At 37.2% G+C, this 18,289-nt stretch overlaps 1 protein-coding gene across 1 annotated transcript in view; it reads right to left on the bottom strand.

The window, feature by feature from the left end:
- The window catches only part of MGAM2 (maltase-glucoamylase 2 (putative)), a 107,712-nt gene that overhangs the window by 17,552 nt on the left and 71,871 nt on the right, over window positions 1-18,289 (bottom strand). The window contains exons 36-44 of the mRNA XM_073009421.1: window positions 17,924-18,062; window positions 11,693-11,826; window positions 11,377-11,411; window positions 11,160-11,276; window positions 10,428-10,576; window positions 10,236-10,320; window positions 9,767-9,823; window positions 9,220-9,344; window positions 7,908-7,996 (exon numbers count right to left, since the gene is read on the bottom strand). Of these exons, the coding sequence (XP_072865522.1) occupies window positions 7,908-7,996; window positions 9,220-9,344; window positions 9,767-9,823; window positions 10,236-10,320; window positions 10,428-10,576; window positions 11,160-11,276; window positions 11,377-11,411; window positions 11,693-11,826; window positions 17,924-18,062 (930 nt within the window). The remainder of the gene's footprint in view (window positions 1-7,907; window positions 7,997-9,219; window positions 9,345-9,766; window positions 9,824-10,235; window positions 10,321-10,427; window positions 10,577-11,159; window positions 11,277-11,376; window positions 11,412-11,692; window positions 11,827-17,923; window positions 18,063-18,289) is intronic.

The following is an 18,289-nucleotide window of genomic DNA, read 5'->3' as shown; positions in this document are numbered from 1 at the left end:
CAAGCACTTCTGCCTCTGTAGAATTTACTCCATCAGTTCTTCCCTATACCTTCTCTGCTTTTTCAAGCTACATTTATGCTCCAGAGTACTCTGTTCTGGTAACACTTTTACTTAATTCTATTTATATCAAGCTACTACCACATCTCCTTTTTATTACCATACATCTTAAAAAGGTAGCCTTTGCTGGGTTGGGCATGGTGGCTCACGCCTGTAATCCCAGCACTTTGGGAGGCCAAGGCAGGAAGATCACGAGGTTAGGAGATCAAGACCATCCTGGCCAACATGGTGAAACCCCATCTCTACTAAAAATACAAAAACAAAGTTAGCCAGGTGTAGTGGTGGGCGCCTGTAGTCCCAGCTACTCAGGATGCTGATGTGGGAGAATGGCATGAACCCAGCAGGCGGAACGTGCAGAGAGCCAAGATCGTGCCACTGCACTCCAGCCTGGGAGACAGAGTGAGACAGCATCTCAAAAAATAAAAATAAATAAAAATAAATGAATAAATAAATGTAGCCTTTGCTTGTTATGTCTGTGTACCCAATTCATAATTCAATCTTACATCTCCTAAACTCTAGCTCCTGTGTTTCCTTTTTCCATGGAATCTGACCCTTTCTAAGTCGCCAGTGACATAGTATATAAAATCTAAATATCTCCTAATATTGTTCAGGATTTTTAGGTCACTTTGACCACACACCTCTCCTTTGAAATACTCCTTCCTTTATATCTTCTTCCCATATGGTTCCTATAACTCCTTGTTTCTTAAAAGTCAGTTTCACTTCATGTTCTGTTCTTGGGCCTTCTCAACATTCCAACTCTTGTCAGTATTCCAACATATTCTCTCCCAAACCAACTCACTCTCTAAGTATTCTAAATTACCTCCACTTCTATGGAAGCAATTATACAACCCATATTTTAAAATTTAGTCTTGGCTAGAAAATGTAACTTGGGCAAACACTACAACCTTTTCTAGCAGTTAATAAAAACTTGTAAAGAATAGGATTCTGTCAACATGTTTTTTTAAGATTATCCTTGAACTAGCCATTATATCACCTTATGTGAGGAAAAGTTAAATAAATGGTTCCAAGTCTGTTAACAGAACATTTAAGTTACACTTACACTTACACTGTATCTTAGTAGTTTAAATTTGAATTTTTAAGCCTGTCTGATTTTTAAAAGCAATAAAAATTCCGTAAAAATTTAAAAGTTTGAAAGTTTCAGGTACTATTAACTTTTAACCTTAAGACTAAAATATACTGTAACAGAAAGTTAAAATTTTGTAGGAAATGGCTTTATTTGTTTACATTTTCGAAACATATTGCTCATAGAGGGTTGATTTTGCATACTAATTGCGATGTTATTAACCTGCAATGACATCACTCATCTAGTTCTAATCTGTTAAACCTGTATCAAAGGACTTTCTATGTTCTCTTAAAACATTGATCCTCAACCAGCAGTAAATTTGCCTCTCTGGGGACATTTTACAATATTTAGAGATCATGTAGTTATCTCGAAGATAACTTTGCTTTTGACATCAAGTGGGGAGAGGGCAGAGATGCTGCTAAACAGCTGTAATAACCAGCCCAGCCACCATCACAAAATAATTATTTAGCCCAAAGCGTCAATATTGCTGAGGTTGCGAAAACCTGCTTTAAAATGAGGCCCATTTTTGAAAACGAACAAAATTGAAGAACTCATGCTTCCTGATTTTAAAACGTACTACAAATCTACTGTAATCAAGACAATGCAGTGCTGACATAAGAATAGACATGTAGATTACTACAATAGAACTGAAAATTCAGAAATAAATCCTCACAGTAATGGTCTATTTATTTTTAACAAAAATTCCAAAATAATTCAATGAGAAAATAATAGTCTTTTCACAAATGGTTCTGGGAAAATTGGAATCCACACACAAAAGAAAGAAGTTAGACCCCTGTCTCACACCATATACAAAAATTAACTCAAAAAGAACCAAAGAGTTAAATGTAAGAGCTAAAATTATAAAACTCTTAGAAGAAAACCTAGTAGCAAATCCTTGGGACTTTGTAATGGGCAATGGTTTCTTAGATATAACACCAAAAGCACATTAAACAAATGGAAAAAAATAGATAAATTAGACTTCATCAAAATTTAAAAGTTTATGCCTCAAAAGAGGCACCTGCTAAACAAGAGAAAATATTTGAAAATCATGCATCAGATGAGAGACTTTTATCTAAATTCTATAAAGACTGTTTATGATTCAATAATAAAGACACTTTAATTTTACAATGTGAAAAGCATATGAAAAATCATTTCTCTGTAGAAAATGTACACATGGATAATAGGTACATGTAAAGATGTTCAACAACATTAGTTATCAGGGAAATATAAATTAATCAAAACCACAATAAACTACAGCTTTTCACCCACTAGAATGACTATAATCAAAAAGATAGATAATAAATGTTGATAAGGAAGAATATAAATCAGAACCCTCATACACTGCTGATTGGGATGTAAAATGGTGCTGCCTCTATAGAAAACAGCTGGATATTTCATCAACAGTTAAACACAGAGTTACCATATAAGCCAGAAATTTCACTCCCAGGTATGTATAGTACACAAGAGAGTTTTTAAAAGTGTGTCTATTCAAGAACTTATACTCAGATGTTCATAGCAGCATTATTTACAATTGCCAAAAAGTGGAAACAATCCAAATGTGCATCAATTGATGAATGGATATACACCAAGTACTTGTCATGATCTGACAACATAAAATAGTCTGCAGTCCCATTGGCAAGAATGTCACTGAGGTACCGAAGTGTTGAATGTCTCATCATGGGCACTGACTCCTTTTATTATCATTCCTTCGCCACCTAGCAAACCCTTGATTAAACGTTCATCTTTCACAAAGGCTTAATTTGAAAAAAAAAATGTACTTTACCAAGAGACAAGAATATTAAAGTGCATTTAATAAATACAGTTCTTAAATTTAAAAATTGGCACTGTAGTATATTATGCCCTTATAAGGCTCAAGTCCTGCCACAGCTTTGAAATCCAGGATGGCTGGTCAACCTCCTCTTTTTGACTTTTGGGTGCCTTATTGTCTTATTATCTTACTAACCACACTAATTTTATTTTATTTTCATTTTGTTTTCATAAGTTAGACATGCTAATATTAATGTAAAGTATCTCAGATTAAATGTTTAGAATAGAGTTTTATTTACTTTACATATAAATGACACATTTTATTCAGAACTCATGTGCCAGGAATGTTTTATGTATGTTAAATCATTTTATCCTCATAAAATTACAACATAGGTGTATGTTGTAGATAATAAAGAAGAAATGGAGATAACAAAATGAAAGTAATTTTCCAGAAGACATACAACCAGAAAGTTACTGAGATGGTATTCAAACCTAGATCTATTTAATTTCAGAATACCACATGCCTCTCCTGGAGTTTCCTATCAGATTATGTTAAAAAGAAAGTCCAAAGACTAAACTGAGCTTTGAAGAGAGAAGTTGTTTAATTCCTTCATATGTTTTCTTTAGCAAGTTTTCACTCATAAATGGATAATAAAACCATTTGAAAAATATCTCTCATATATCATATTAGGTGAATATAGGATTATAATATATTATCCATAAACTGTTAGGAGAAATTTAAAATATTATTTAAAATACCATCAAAAACTTAAAATACTTAGGACATATTTAACAAAATACGTACAAGATCCATACACCGAAAATTATAAAACATTGCTAAGAGTAATTAAAGAAGATCTAAGTAAATGGTAATATATAGAGATAGATAGGTAGATAAGTAGGTAAGTAGATGAGAGAAAGAGATAGGGGAAAAAAGAGATGACAAATATTCAAAAATTGGTCTTAAGAATAAAAGCAATCCCAGTCAAAATTCTAGAAGGTGGTCTTGTTGTTAAAAATTGATAAGTTGATTTAAAAACCTGTGTGAAATACAAAAGAGCTAAAATAACCAAAGAAAAAGAAGAACATGAAGAGTATTTTCTTCTAGGATTTATATAGTTTGAGTTCTTACATTTAAATCTTTAATCCATCTCTAGTTAATTTTTTTATACAGTGAAAGGTAAGGGTTCAGTTTCATTCTTCTGCACATGGCTAGCCAGTTGTCCCAGCACCATTTATTGAATACAGAGTCTTTCTCCACTGCTTGTTTTTGTCAACTTTGTCAAACATCAGATGGTTGTAGTTATGTGGCTTTACTTCTGGATTTTCTATACTGTTCTATTGCTATGTGTCTGTTTTTATAACAGTACTATGCATGCTGTTTTGGTTACTGTAGCCTTCTAGTATAGCTTGATGTTGAGTAGTGTGATACCTCCGTCTTTGTTTCTTTTGCTTAGGATGGCTTTGGCTATTTGGGCTCTTTTTCTGGTTCCATAGGAGTTTTCAAATAGTTTTTTTCTAATTCTGTGAAAAATGATGTTGCTAGTTTGATAAGAATAGTGTTGAATCTGTATATTGCTTTGATTCTTCGAATCCATGAGCATGGAATGTTTCTTTCCATTTATTTGTGTCTTGTCTGATTTCTCGACATTGGTCTTAGCAAAAAATTTTGGCTAAGTCCCCAAAAGCAATTACAACAAAAACAAAAATTGACAGGTTGAACTTAATTAAACTAAAGAGCTTCTTCACAGTGAAAAAAGCTATCAACAGAGTAGAAAACCTACAGAATAGGAGAGAGTATTCACAAGCTATGCATCCAACAAAGGTCTAACCTCCAGATTCTATAAGAAACTTAAATCAAGAAGCAAAAGTCAAATAACCCCATTGAAAAACAGCCAAAAGACATGAACAGACATTTCTCTAAAGAAGACATGTAAGTGGCAAATAAACATGAAAAAATGCTTATCATCACCAATCATTAGAGAAATGCAAATCAAACCCTCTATCATTAAAAAGTCAAATAATAACTTATGCTAGCAAGGCTGCAGAGAAAAGGAAATGCTTAAACACTGTTGGAGGAAATGTAAATTAGTTTAGCCACTGAGGAAAGTAGTCTGGAGATCTATCAAAGAAATTAAAACAGGACTACCATTCAACCCAGCAACCTCATTACTTGGTATGTACCCAAAGGAAAATAAATCATTCTACCAAAAGGACCCATGCACTCTTATGTTCCTCGCAGCACTAGTCAATTGCAAAGACATGGAATCAACACAGGTGCCTATCAACAAAGGATTAGATAAAGAAAAAGTAGTACATATACACCATGGAACACTACACAGCCATAAAAAAGAATGAAATCATGTCCTATGCAGCAGCATGGATGCAGCTGGAGGTCACAACCTTAAGAAAATTAACACAGAAAAAGAAAACCAAATAATGCATTTTCTTACTTTTAAGTGGGAGCTAAACATTGAGTACACATGGACATAAAGACAAGAACAATAGACACTGCAGGCTATTAGAGTGGGTAACAAGGAAGGGGGGCATGAGTTGAAAAACTACCCATTAGTTACTATGCTCACTGCCTGGGTGACGTGATCCATACCCCAAACCTCAGCATCATACAATATGTCCATGTAACAATTCTGCACATGTACCTCCTGTATCTAAAATAAAAGTTGAAATTATAAAAATTTACCATTTTATATAAGGAAGTTGAGCATCTGTGGAATTTGATATCCACAGGGGTCCTGGAACCAACCCCCTGTGGATACCCAAGGACAGCTGTACTTCTTTCTAGCCAGCTTTTCCCCACTCCTGATCCTTCCTTCCAGGATCTGGCAACTACTGTTTCGCTTTCTGTCACTATAAATTAGATTTGTATTTTCTAGATTTTATGTAAATAGAATCATACAATATGTACTATTTTTTGTATTTTTAACATCTTTAACTTAGCAAAATGCTTTTTACATTCATTCATGCTGTTGCATGTAAAAGGAATTAATTACTTTTTATTCCTAATAATAATCCATGGTGTCTTCCATGGTAATATTCCATGACTACTGACCAATGTACTTATTGATGAATATTTCAGTGGTTTCATTTTTTGACCATTAAAATGAATCTGACATTATTATTTGAATGTAAGTTATTTTGTGGTGTAATATTTGCATATAACTTAAACACATCCTCCCGTGTACTTTAAATAATCTCCAGGGTACTTATAATGCCTGATCCAATGTAAACATATATAAATCATGGTATTCTGTATTGTTTACAAAATAATAACAAGAAAAACATGTCTGTACATGGTCAGTATAGATGCAACTATTGTAGGCTAACTGCATTTTCAAACCACAGTTGGATGAATCCACAGGCTGACTATAAAAGGAGAACTTTTGGGGTTATAAAAATATTTCACATCTTTATTGTGGTAGTGGCTGTACAACTGTACACATTTGTCAAAACTTCACTGTATTCTTAAAATGGACACATTTTATTTGTATAAATCACAACTCTTTTAAAGGTAATTAAAAGATACTAATATCACTTCCAGGAATCTACTCTATGGACATATTCTAAAATGGAAACAATGGTTAACACTCAAGGATGTTATTTATGGGCTGGGAACAGTGGCTGACACCTGTAATCTCAGCACTTTGGGAGGCCGAGGCAGGTGAATCACTTGAGGCCAAGAGTTCGAGACCAGCCTGACCAACATGGCGAAAACCCATCTCTACTAAAAATACAAAAATTAGTGGGTTTGTGCCACACATCTGAAATGCCAGCTACTCTGGGAGGCTGAGCCAGGAGAATCACTTGAATTAGGGAGGAGGAGGTTGCAGTGAGCTGAGATCATACCACTGTAGCCTGAACGAAAGAGTGAGACTCAAAAAAAAAAAGAAAGAGAAAGGATGTTATTTATGACAATGAAAATCAAAACCATCCTGTACATATCCTCTCAATAGAATATGATCATCATAATGGTATTTATAAGAAGTAAATAATAACATTCACACATGTTTCTGTCATTATGTTAGAGGAAAATAAACAGGATTCACAAATTAAATATGCAGAACATTTTCAGCCATATTAAAAATTAAGCATTTTCTTAATATAAAAGCCAAAGTCAGTACAGCAAAAATATTAAAAATGCTTGTATTTTTTTCTAATTTTCTATCTTTAACATGTGTTACAAAGAATATCTACTCCTTTAATGAGAATTTCTTATCTTTATAGTGAAGGAACCTGAAAGAGAAGGAATTTCTAGAAGTATTAGTAGTGAAAAATAAGCTATAATTTCAGAAAATGTGGTATGTTGCAAGATTAGAAGGTTCTGGTCCACAGTAATAAGTAGTGAAAAGTGAGAGTCAGCTGGTAACAGTGTGTCCATATTTCTATAGAAAACTCGGAGTTATAGGGTGTTCTGATTATAATGACAAATCTCACTTATCTAAAGTAGAACTAACATATCCTACCTCTAGTGAGGAAAGGAAGCACACAAAGTAATATTTCATTGATGTAAGTATCCTTTGAGCAATACTTAATTCCCAATTTACCAGTCACCAAGAAATTTTCTAACCTCTAAATTGTCTCCTGAGCAGGCCTATTTGTGAGGAACAGGGTGCCTGGTATATATGGCTGACCCAAATAATAGAGTCATGTTAATTCATGAGAATGAATTAACAATCAGCGTGATATTTGCATCCACACCTTTTTTAAATCAAGAGCGAGACAGTTATACAGAGATAGATCATCCCTCACTGATTGCATAACAGCAAGTTCCTGGACCTACAAAGGTAGGGACTGTACCCCATCTATACTAACTATAGTATAATATAAATGAGCAGACAAAAGTTGGAAAAATTCTCCAAATGTTATTGCCTTATTGACAATAGGCAGAGAGAGGTTTTCGGTTCATGCTAATTATATGCCGAGCCTCTATGGTATGATTTTTCTCAGTGATGTACAGGGACCCTGGAAAGTTTATACTCACCAATGCTTTGTCCATCATCCCAGAACACCTGGCCTTCAGCTTTCCCATTGTCATCCAAAGCAACAGTCAATCCCATAAAATTCTGTCGACTACCAAAAAAAAAAAAGATGAGTTATTTTTCTCTAGATTGTAGGTTATAAGAATAAAGAACAGACTGGGTTAAAACATTACTTATCTAGAAATAAAAGAAATGTATTAAATATGCATATAAAGTTCTAAAAACAGGTAAAATAGATAAAATATAAGACACCTAAAAGTTAATGGAAAACATTTAAAATTTAATAAAACATTTGATTTAGCTTCAATTTCCAAAAATCAAATATACACAGAAGTAATATAATGAACTATTAATTTCATAGGAAGAAAATCCCTGAAAAGAGAATCCTCAGTAACTTCCAGGTTGCCACAGAATAAAATGCAAAGTAGTTGGCTTGCCATTCACCATCCCCCAGGATCTGATCCTAACCTGCTGGAGTTTTACTTATTTTATCGCTTCCTTCATCTGTGCTGCAGTTAAACTGGATAGTTTACTGTTCCCAAACCCAACCCATTTTTCACCTTCAGTACCTTAATCTGACCAGGATCTCTCTTTCCCCTTTGTACATTCAAATCTCATTCATTATGCAAGATCCAGTTCAAAGCCCTCTTTCATATAAACCATGCATTACACCACAGGCTGAAAGTTAACTTCTCTCCTTTTGAGTTGTTAATGTTTTTATGTGCCTTTCTTGATGTGACATGTTCTGTTTAATCAATGATTTTATAAATTTTTACATAGTATATGTGTAATTTATATATGTGTGTGTACACACACAACACACACAAACTTATCTTTCCTCAGTTGACCAAAGTAGACCTAGGAATGAGCACTAAGTCCTTGGATAGGACAAGGACTCAATCCTACCTAGTCCTTGTTCGATCGCAAGGCAAAGAGCTCATTAACATTCCCTATTCCTTTTTAATAGTGTGGAAAGAGAAACATTTTTCTGCCTTCAGGAAAATTTTTGCCTTTGATACAGCACTACAGACAAAAAATACGTGTGTGTGTGTGTGTGTGTGTGTATTATATATATGTGTGTGTGTGTGTGTGTGTGTGTGTGTATATATATATGTATATATCCCTAAGACTAACTTTATGAACTCATCTTCTTCCAGGTCCCACTCAGACAGCACTCACAGGATCTGACCAGTAAAGCTGTTTGGCAATTTAGTTTCTAATCCACATATCCCTGGTGAAGGTGGGACAGCCTCCTGTAAGGTTTCCTCATTAGGGTATAGCAAGAGACTGTGAGATATCACCTCTTCTCCTCACCTGGAGTGAGTGTTCATTGCAGGCTCTTGCCAGGGCAGGATGTAGCCTCCTCTGACATGAAGGTTTATGTGGTCAAGGGGAGCCTTCAGGATTTTCCTCTGACCTGTCGATTGGCTGCTAGTTCCCTAGAAAGGAGAATACAGGCAAAAAATGATGGGCGATAAATATATTAAATGAGAGCATGTTTAATCACAAGTCCTTCCTTTCCTGGCAAGCATGTTAGAAAGTCAGCAAAAGACTGCAAACCTAAAGAGAAAATCTCTAATCTTTCATTTTTGCTTAAGACTGAAAATCTAGACTGCTTCTCCAGAAAAGTTGAGAGGCAAGGGCAAGGGTGAGGGGGGAGCTTCAATGAGATATAGGTGCTCAGATTTCATCTACGCTCTTATACATGCTTTCATTTAAACAAGCCTTGCCAAGGCTAAAAAGGTCAAAATTATTGCCTTAGAAAATATGTGCTTGGAAATAGAAGGCTCTATCGACTTCTCCACCTCTCTACCCTGCTGCATAGACCAACCTGGTTCTTCGCAAATATATTAGTTCTTACCGTGCTATAGTCATACCAACGGGCTCTCGGAAAATAAGCAGAGATCTCAAATGTGCTCTGAAACATAAGATTGACATGTCATTATGAGTATTTCAATAAAAATGTTTCATTTTCATTTTCAAAACACTCTGTAGAATTAAGACAAAAAATGAAAATTTTATTAGTGATTGCAATAATTTGAGGGATTTTATTAAGAAAAATCCTGAAAAATTATTCCTCAAAACTACAGAAAAAAATGTATTTTTAAAAAGTATATGACAAAATTTTAAAATGAGAAATCAGTCAGTGTAGTTAAGGTTTCATTAACAGAGAGATCTTTTAAAAAAGAAGAAGATCTCCTGTAGACGTTCTAGAAAGGCATTCGCCTGAAAATAGTGCGCTGGACAAAACCAGATGATCTTTAAAATGCTTTTCCCATGATTTCAGATCATGTGATTGAAGGGTTTCTGATCTACAGTGAAGAACTCACAGTTTCCAACACAGGGCTGATTAAGATAGCAGGACCCAACATGAACTGACGGTCTATATCCCATGTTGTCCTGTCATCCGTAAACCTTAAAAAATAAACGGGGAAAATTCACCTATCCTCTTATGACTGCTACAGAGGATTATTTGCAAGACATGCCTAAACCTGCTGCTCGGGGAAAGAGACTGTACTCACTCATGGAGAAGGGGTCGGACAACAGTGCTGCCCTCAACGTGAGCTTTATGCATCAGAGTATAGAGATAAGGAAGCAGGGTGTATCTGGTCTCTAGGACTTTTCTGGATAACATCTCAAAGGTTGAATTCCAGGCCACAGGATCTTGTCTCTGTAGGGATAAAGGAGCATATAGTGGATTACCTTTTCTCCATTCCATCCCAGTGGCATCAGAAAAGAATCAATGGGCATTTATTCAATATGTAGGTTACAAGCCACTTATCCCTTCATTCCTGGCCTACCCTTTTCCCCTTCTCTGTCACCCCACAAAATTAGAATTTCTTGCTTTCTCCTCTTTATCACTGATTCCTAAGTCCCTGGAATAGGTCCAGCTCTGGCCCTCTACATGTGTAGAGGGAGAGGTTTCTGTGTAGCACCAACATATCTTGGATGAGTTTGAGTAAAATACAAATTCAATATTCTTAAAAGCAAAGGGAGCTTCTTTTATTTTAGCCACATGGGGAACTATAAAAACTTTTCCTCATGGGTGCTAATTCTCCAGGAGATGAGAAAGGGTATATTTCTAAAAATTACTGATAATTCCAGAGTTCTGAACTCTGTGGATTTTCCAAGAAATTAAGATTCTGGTGATGTTCTCTGATTTTTATCAGGAAATGAGTACAATACTCCTGGGGGTTAAAAAGAAGTTATGATTTGAGGGTATGTAACACATGGAGCACGAACTGCTGCCTCACCCTTGTCCCGATGTTGTTGTGGTTTCTGGAAAATGGATAAAATGCCCCCAGCTGCATCCAGCGAACACACATCTCATATTCAGCATCTCCAAAGAACCCACAGATATCTGCTCCTGTCTGAGAAGATGCACAATGAGAGCATGAGGTGGGAATATCATGAGGCGCTGACTCACTAAAATCTGACTGGGCAATTAGTAATGGTCTGAATGTGACTTACATAAGGTATTCCAAAGAGACTGAACTCCATCATGCCTGCAAGGAGAAGACACAGCTGTGTTAGATGAAGGAGAACTTTGGGAGGAGAGTGAAGCCTTGGCCTGATTTTTCCTTACCCCATTAGAAAGCCCTGGACCATTCATGATGAAAATATTAAAAGATGGGTGTAAATTAAAATCTATGCCCAGAGAGAACTCAGTTCTTGTTAATTTTACCACCCACCTAGATGATGATACAGACATAACCAGTGCTGCTGAACAGCACAAACTCCAGTGCCCTCCCTGCCAGCACAGGCCCCTGGGATTGAGCCCACGCACCAATGACAGATTTCCCCAGCTGGTCCCACGCAGCTGTATTGTCTCCCAGCCAGTGTCCTCCCCAGCGTCCAGAAGAGGGAAATGTGGAGCGGGTGATGACGACCCCTCGCTGTCCTGTCACCTCCTGCACAGCTCTGGTGGGAGGGGAACAAGGAGGTGAATTGAAGAAACGAACTCCTTTACAGAAAGTAACTGCAGCTTGGAGCATGAGGTGGTGAGGGTACTTTGGTCCGAGTCAGATAACTTCTTCCCAGAAAGAATCTATTGTCTAAAAGCCATGCTAAAGATCCCAGCAAACTCCACAGCAAGACTAGAGGTATATCTGCACCTAGAATGTGTGTTTCATTTTTGAAAAATCTGATTAATTAACTATCTCCCTGGAGTAAGAGAAAGCATTGGGAGTAAGGGGAAATATAGCTATTTATGGAACAATTCCTCTGTCCTAGTATTATACTGGTCACTTTCCTATGTGGTGTCTCATAACATCATGAAAAGGTGTCTTTACACTCCTTTTACTGTTAGGAAGCTACGGTTCAGAGAAGTTAGAAAGGCATTCACCTGAAAATAGTGAGCTGGACAAAATAAGACAATCTTCAAAATGCTTATCAAAGGTCATTTAAAGAGTAAAGAGGGTCGGGTGTGGTGGCTCATGCCTATAATCCCAGCATTTTGGGAGGTCGAGGTGGGTGGATCGCTTGAGGTCAGGAGTTCAAGACCAGCCTGGCCAACATGGTGAAACCCTGTCTCTACTAAAAATACAAAACAAACAAACAAACAAACAAAATTAGCTGGGTGTGGTGTGCACACCTGTAATCCCAGCTACCCAGCAGGCTGAAGTAGGAGAATCATTTGAACCTGGGGATGTGGAGGTTACAGTGAGCCGAGATCATGCCACTGCCCTTCAGCCTAGGTGACAGAGCAAGACTCTGTATCAAAAAAAAAAAAAAAAAAAAAAAAAGAGTAAAGAGGAGGCCAGGCACAGTAACTCACACACGTAATCCCAACACCTTGGGAGGCCAAGGCAGAGGACTGCTTGAGACCAGAAGTTCAAGACCAGCCTAGGCAACACATTGAGACCCTATCTCTACAAAAAATAAAATAAAATTAGCTGGGCAGGGTGGCGCACGCATGTCTGTAGTCATATGGCAGGAGGGGAAAGAGGAAAAAAGAATAAGGAGGCAGATCTGGGACCCAAATAAAAGCTACAGCATTTTGGAAATATTCACTCTGCTTTTCTAGACCTCAAAAAGCAGACATGTTTTGCACACAGAGGCAAATATACATAAAAGATGTTTATCTTTCAGTGGAAGATAGATCATCTGCACATGCCCTTAGAAAATAACAACAACAGGCCGGGCGCGGTGGCTCAAGCCTGTAATCCCAGCACTTTGGGAGGCCGAGACGGGCGGATCACGAGGTCAGGAGATCGAGACCATCCTGGCTAACACAGTGAAACCCCGTCTCTACTAAAAAATACAAAAAACTAGCCGGGCGAGGTGGCGGGCGCCTGTAGTCCCAGCTACTCGGGAGGCTGAGGCAGGAGAATGGCGTAAATCTGGGAGGCGGAGCTTGCAGTGAGCTGAGATCTGGCCACTGCACTCCAGCCTGGGCCACAGAGCGAGACTCCGCCTCAAAAAAAAAAAAAAAAAAAAAGAAAATAACAACAACTGTGTGAGGGAAAAATCAACTGAACAAAAGAGAAAGTCTATTAATAGATCCTAGTATGTATACAATCCAAGTATTTGCTTTAAAAAAGCATCACAGATCAACAGACACAGATGAATTAGTCAATAAATGATGTCAGGAAAAGTAGCTGACTACTGTTGTGGAAACTAATCCATTCGGGTCACTTCCAATTTTTCACACCTAAACAAATCCAAAAATAAATGGAAATACGCGCGCGCACACACACACACACACACGTTCTATTAAAACTGAAAGAATACATAAACCACCTGATTTCTACAAGAGAAAGGAATTTCAAATAAAAACAATGGACAAAACATAATGAAGTAAAAGGTATAGATTTAACCATACACAAATTGGAAGAATGCATATGTATGTACGTGTGATAAAGAAATGGAGGTAAGGATCACTTAGATTTTTATCATAGTCTAGATGAAAGGTAATGAAGACTTAGAATAAGGCAGGAAGATAGAGTAGTGACTGATGTAAAGAACTGAGTCACCAACTGAAAGCAGGAAAAGAAGGAGAATCTAGGATGACCTAAATGACTAAACTTGGTTCCTTTCACTAAAATAAAGAATGCTGGAGAGGCCGTGCACAGTGGCTCACGCCTACAATCCCAGCACTTTGGGAGGCCAAGGCGGGCGGATCACCTGAAGTCAGTAGTTCGAGACTAGCCTGTCCAACATGGCAAAACCCTGTCTCTAATAAAAATACAAAATTAGCCGGGCATGGTGGTATGCACCTCTAATCGCAGCTACTAGGGAGGCTGAGGCAGGAAAATTGCTTGAACCCAGGGAGGTGGAGGTTGCAGTGAGTCAAGATCAGGCCGCTGCACTCCAGCCTGGGTGACAGAGTGAGACTCTATCTTAAAAAAGAAAGAAAGAAAGAAAGAAAGAAAGAAAGAAAGAAAGAAAGAAAGAAAGAAAGAAAGAGAGAGAGAGAGAGAGAGAGAGAGAAAGAAAGAAAGAAAGAAAGAAAGAAAGAAAGAAAGAAAGAAAGAAAGAAAGAAAGAAAGAAAGAAAGAAAGAAAGAAAGAAAGAAAGAAAGAAAGAAAGGAAGGAAGGAAGGAAGGAAGGAAGGAAGGAAGGAAGGAAGGAAGACAGACAAGACTGCAGGAGGACAGATTTAAGGGAGAGACAAATAGTTCAATATTTTAAGTATTAGGTTTGAAGTGCCTATGGGACATCATAAATGAGACATCTATGGGCAATTCTAGGTTTGAAGCCCAAGAGAGATCTGGGTTGGGAACATAGATTTGGGGGCCATCTGAATCCAGAATGTATCCAGACTTTCTGGATCATCCCAGTAGAGTTAATTGATTTTCCCTCTTACGTTTGACTCCTGTAATCAGACAATGAGGTCCTTGAAAGCAGGGACTGTGACTTGTTCGTCCTTGTACTCTTCTGAGGTAAGGTTATTTCTGAGGGTACAAAACATCTATTTGTTTTGTGTGTATTTCATATATAGACATGGATGTTTTCCTGAAGAACTAGTTTTTCCTTGGTTGGAAAAGCCTCAAGCTAGGTGTAGAAAGCAAGACTGTGAAAGAGCAACTGAAAGATGAAGATGTAAAGAAAGTGGGAAAGGGAAGAAGAATTTCTGTTCGGAAGACCATGTTGCCCCTGAGTGTGGAACACCCAGGGGCAACATGATCTATCACCTGTTGATAGCCCAAAATCAAATAGTATGAGGTTCTTGTAAGCTCTGCGGACAGAAGGCAGAGAGCTTAGACACTTGAGCAGAAATGGGCAGTTGAACAGAAAAGATCACACTCTGCCCTGGGAAGAACTAAAGAACAAGTCTGAAATTTCCCAATGACATTGGAAAATGGCAAAATCTCAGAAGGATAAAAGAAAAGACAAAAGGGACAGATAAATATTTATAGAAATAATGGCCAAAAACATATACGTTGAAAACTAAAAATAATTGTTGAAAAAATTAAAGATCTAAATAAGTGGAAAAACATCTCATGCTAATGAATCAAAAGAGACTTAATATTGTTAAGATGGTAATACTCCCCAAACTGATCTATAGACTCAATGTAAAACCTATCAAAATCCCTGTCTTCATATTAGACATAGAAGACAGAAAGTCTTCATAGAAGAAGTGACGTTTGAATGTTGCTTAAAAGAAGAGTAGAAATTTTCTTTTGGCAAAGAAGGGGCTTGCATGGCAAAGAAAGCAGCAATAAGAAGATGTGAAAACTTGATAGAGTTCCTACCAAAAGTTCATCTTTCCCATGCACCATCCCCTCCTGTCTCTTCAGGGAAATTTGCTTTTCACACATCCGCATCCCATCGCCATCTTTCTCTTCAGAGAAGCTTGCTATTTTGTCAAAACTGACAAAGTGATTACAAAATTCATATCAAATGCAAGGGACCCATAGTAGCTAAAACAATCTTAAAAAAACAAAATTGGAAGAGTCACACTTCATCAGTTAAGACAGTGTGGTACTGGCATAAGGATAGATACATAGAGGGAGATCAATGAAATAGAATTGAGAATGCAGAAATAAGCCTTCTCATTTATTGTCAAATTGATTTTTGACAAGATGCCAAGACAATAAAATGAAGGAAAGAATAAAATTGAACCACTACTCACACCATACACAAAAATAAACTTAAAATGGACGACAGATCTCAGTGTAATACCCACAACTATAAAGGTCTTAGAACAAGACACAGGAGTAAATCTTCATGACCTTGAATTAGGCAATAGTTCCTTGAATATGACACCAAAAGCACAAATGACAAATAAATAAGTAAATGAATAAATAAGACTTTATGAAAACTTTTAAAAATGTGCTCCAAAAGGCATGATTATGGAAGTGAAAAGTCTACAGAATGAGAGAAAATATCTTCAAACTATCTCATGAGAAGCTTGAATTTAGAATATTTAAAGAATTTTTATGATCCAGTAATTTTTTTTTCTTTAGAGATAGTCTTACTTTGTTGCCCAGGCTGAAGTGCAGTGCCATCACTGCAGCCTCAAACTCCTAGGCTCAAGAGATCCTCCTACCTTAGCCTCTCAAGTAGCTGGGACTACAGGCATGCACCATTCTGCCTGGCTTGTTTGTTTTTTGTAGAGACAGGGTCTCATTATGTTGCCCAAGCTGCCCTCAAACTCCTGGACTCAAGCAATACTCCCACTTCGGCCTCCCAAAGTACTGAGATTACAGGTGTGAGCCACCATGCCTGACTACAACGCAATAATAATAATAATAAAGATTCTATCAAAAATGAGCAAAGGATTTGAATAGATATTTGAATATATACAAATAGCCAATAGCATATGAAAAGATGCTCAATAACATTAGTATTAGTGAAATAAAGTGAAAACAACAATTAGACATCACTTTACCCCCATTAGAATGACTGTAATTTTAAAAGTTGAATACCACCAGGTCTTGGCAAGGATGTGGAGGAATTGCAACCCTTATACGTTTTATCATACATGCAGGTAAGAATGTAAAATGGTAGGCTAGGCACAATGGCTCATGCCTGTAATCCCAGCCTCTGGGAGGCCGAGGCGGGTGGATCACCTGGGGTCAGGAGCTCGAGACCAGCCTGGCCAACATGGCAAAACCCCGTCTCTACTGAAAAACACAAAAATTAGCCAGACATGGTGGTGCATGCTTGTAATCCCAGCTATTCAGGAGTCTGAGGCTGGAGAATCACTTGAACCCAGGAGGTAGAGGTTGCAGTGAACCGAAATCACACCATTGCACTCCCGCCTGGGCGACAGAGCAAGACTCCACCAAAAAAAAAAAAAAAAAAAAAGAACTTAAATGGTACAGCCTCTTTAGAAAACAGCTTGATATTTCTTCAAAATATTAAAAATACAGTTCCTATATGACACAGAAGTTCTACTCTTAGGTACATACTCAAAACAAAGAAAACATGTCTGCTCCAAATCTTGCACATAAATATTCACATAATCACTACTCATAATAGCCAAAAAAAGGAAATAACTTAGATGTTCACTCATTGGTAGATAGACAAGCAAAATATGGTATATCTATACAATGAAATATTATTAATCAGTAACAAGAAATCAAGTACTGATACATGCTACAACATAGATGATCCTTGAAAACATTATGCCAAATGAAAGCAGCCAGATACAAAAGAGCACACATTGTGTGATTCAATTTTATGAAATGTCCAGAATAGGCAAGCTACGTAGACAGAAAATAGATGAGCAATGGTTAGGGCTCAGGAGGTAGGAACAAGCTGGAAGTGATTGCTAATGGGCAAAGGTTTTCCTTTTGGTGTTCTAAAAATGTTCTGAAATGTAATTTTTGTGATAGTTGCACAACTCTATGAATATACTAAACACTACCTAATTGCTCACTTTAAATAGGTAAATTTAGTAACCTACTTGATAAATGCGCTCAGAGGTGGTTGGTTGGGCAACCATGCCTGAAATTTTGACATTAACCCATTTAACTGGGATCACATAGATACACGCACAATGCAAATATGAAATGGCAAAAGGGACAATGTGGAAAACTATCTTGGCTGCCGTGACAAAAAGACTCACTCGTATGTGGGTCTGGTCTGGGACCACCCGTACAGGCTGTGCACGTTGTAGTGCTTCACGGAGGAGCCGTCTGGCAGGATCTGCTGACTCTCCATGCACAGGGTCTTGCTGTTCAGGCCCTTGTCCCTAGATTCCAAATCTGAAGGGAAATGTCGAGTTATTTCCTAAACAACATAATTTGCACATTCACCAGAAATGCCCATCATTTTGGCATTTCTTTATTTCAGTCAACAACTTTGTTACAAGTAACAGGCCCAGTTTTATCACTTTTAGTCTATAGAAAACAACGTTCTGTGTCTTTATAACTAATGAAGGGTAAGGATAAAATATGGAGCTGGGAAAAGCAGCTCCCCTTCTTTTTGCACC

The sequence above is a fragment of the Chlorocebus sabaeus genome, chromosome 21, assembly GCF_047675955.1.
Source record: "Chlorocebus sabaeus isolate Y175 chromosome 21, mChlSab1.0.hap1, whole genome shotgun sequence".
Taxonomy (NCBI): Eukaryota; Metazoa; Chordata; class Mammalia; order Primates; family Cercopithecidae; genus Chlorocebus; species Chlorocebus sabaeus.
The sequence above is the reverse complement of the archived record's forward strand: the minus strand, read 5'-3'. Positions and strand labels throughout refer to the sequence as shown.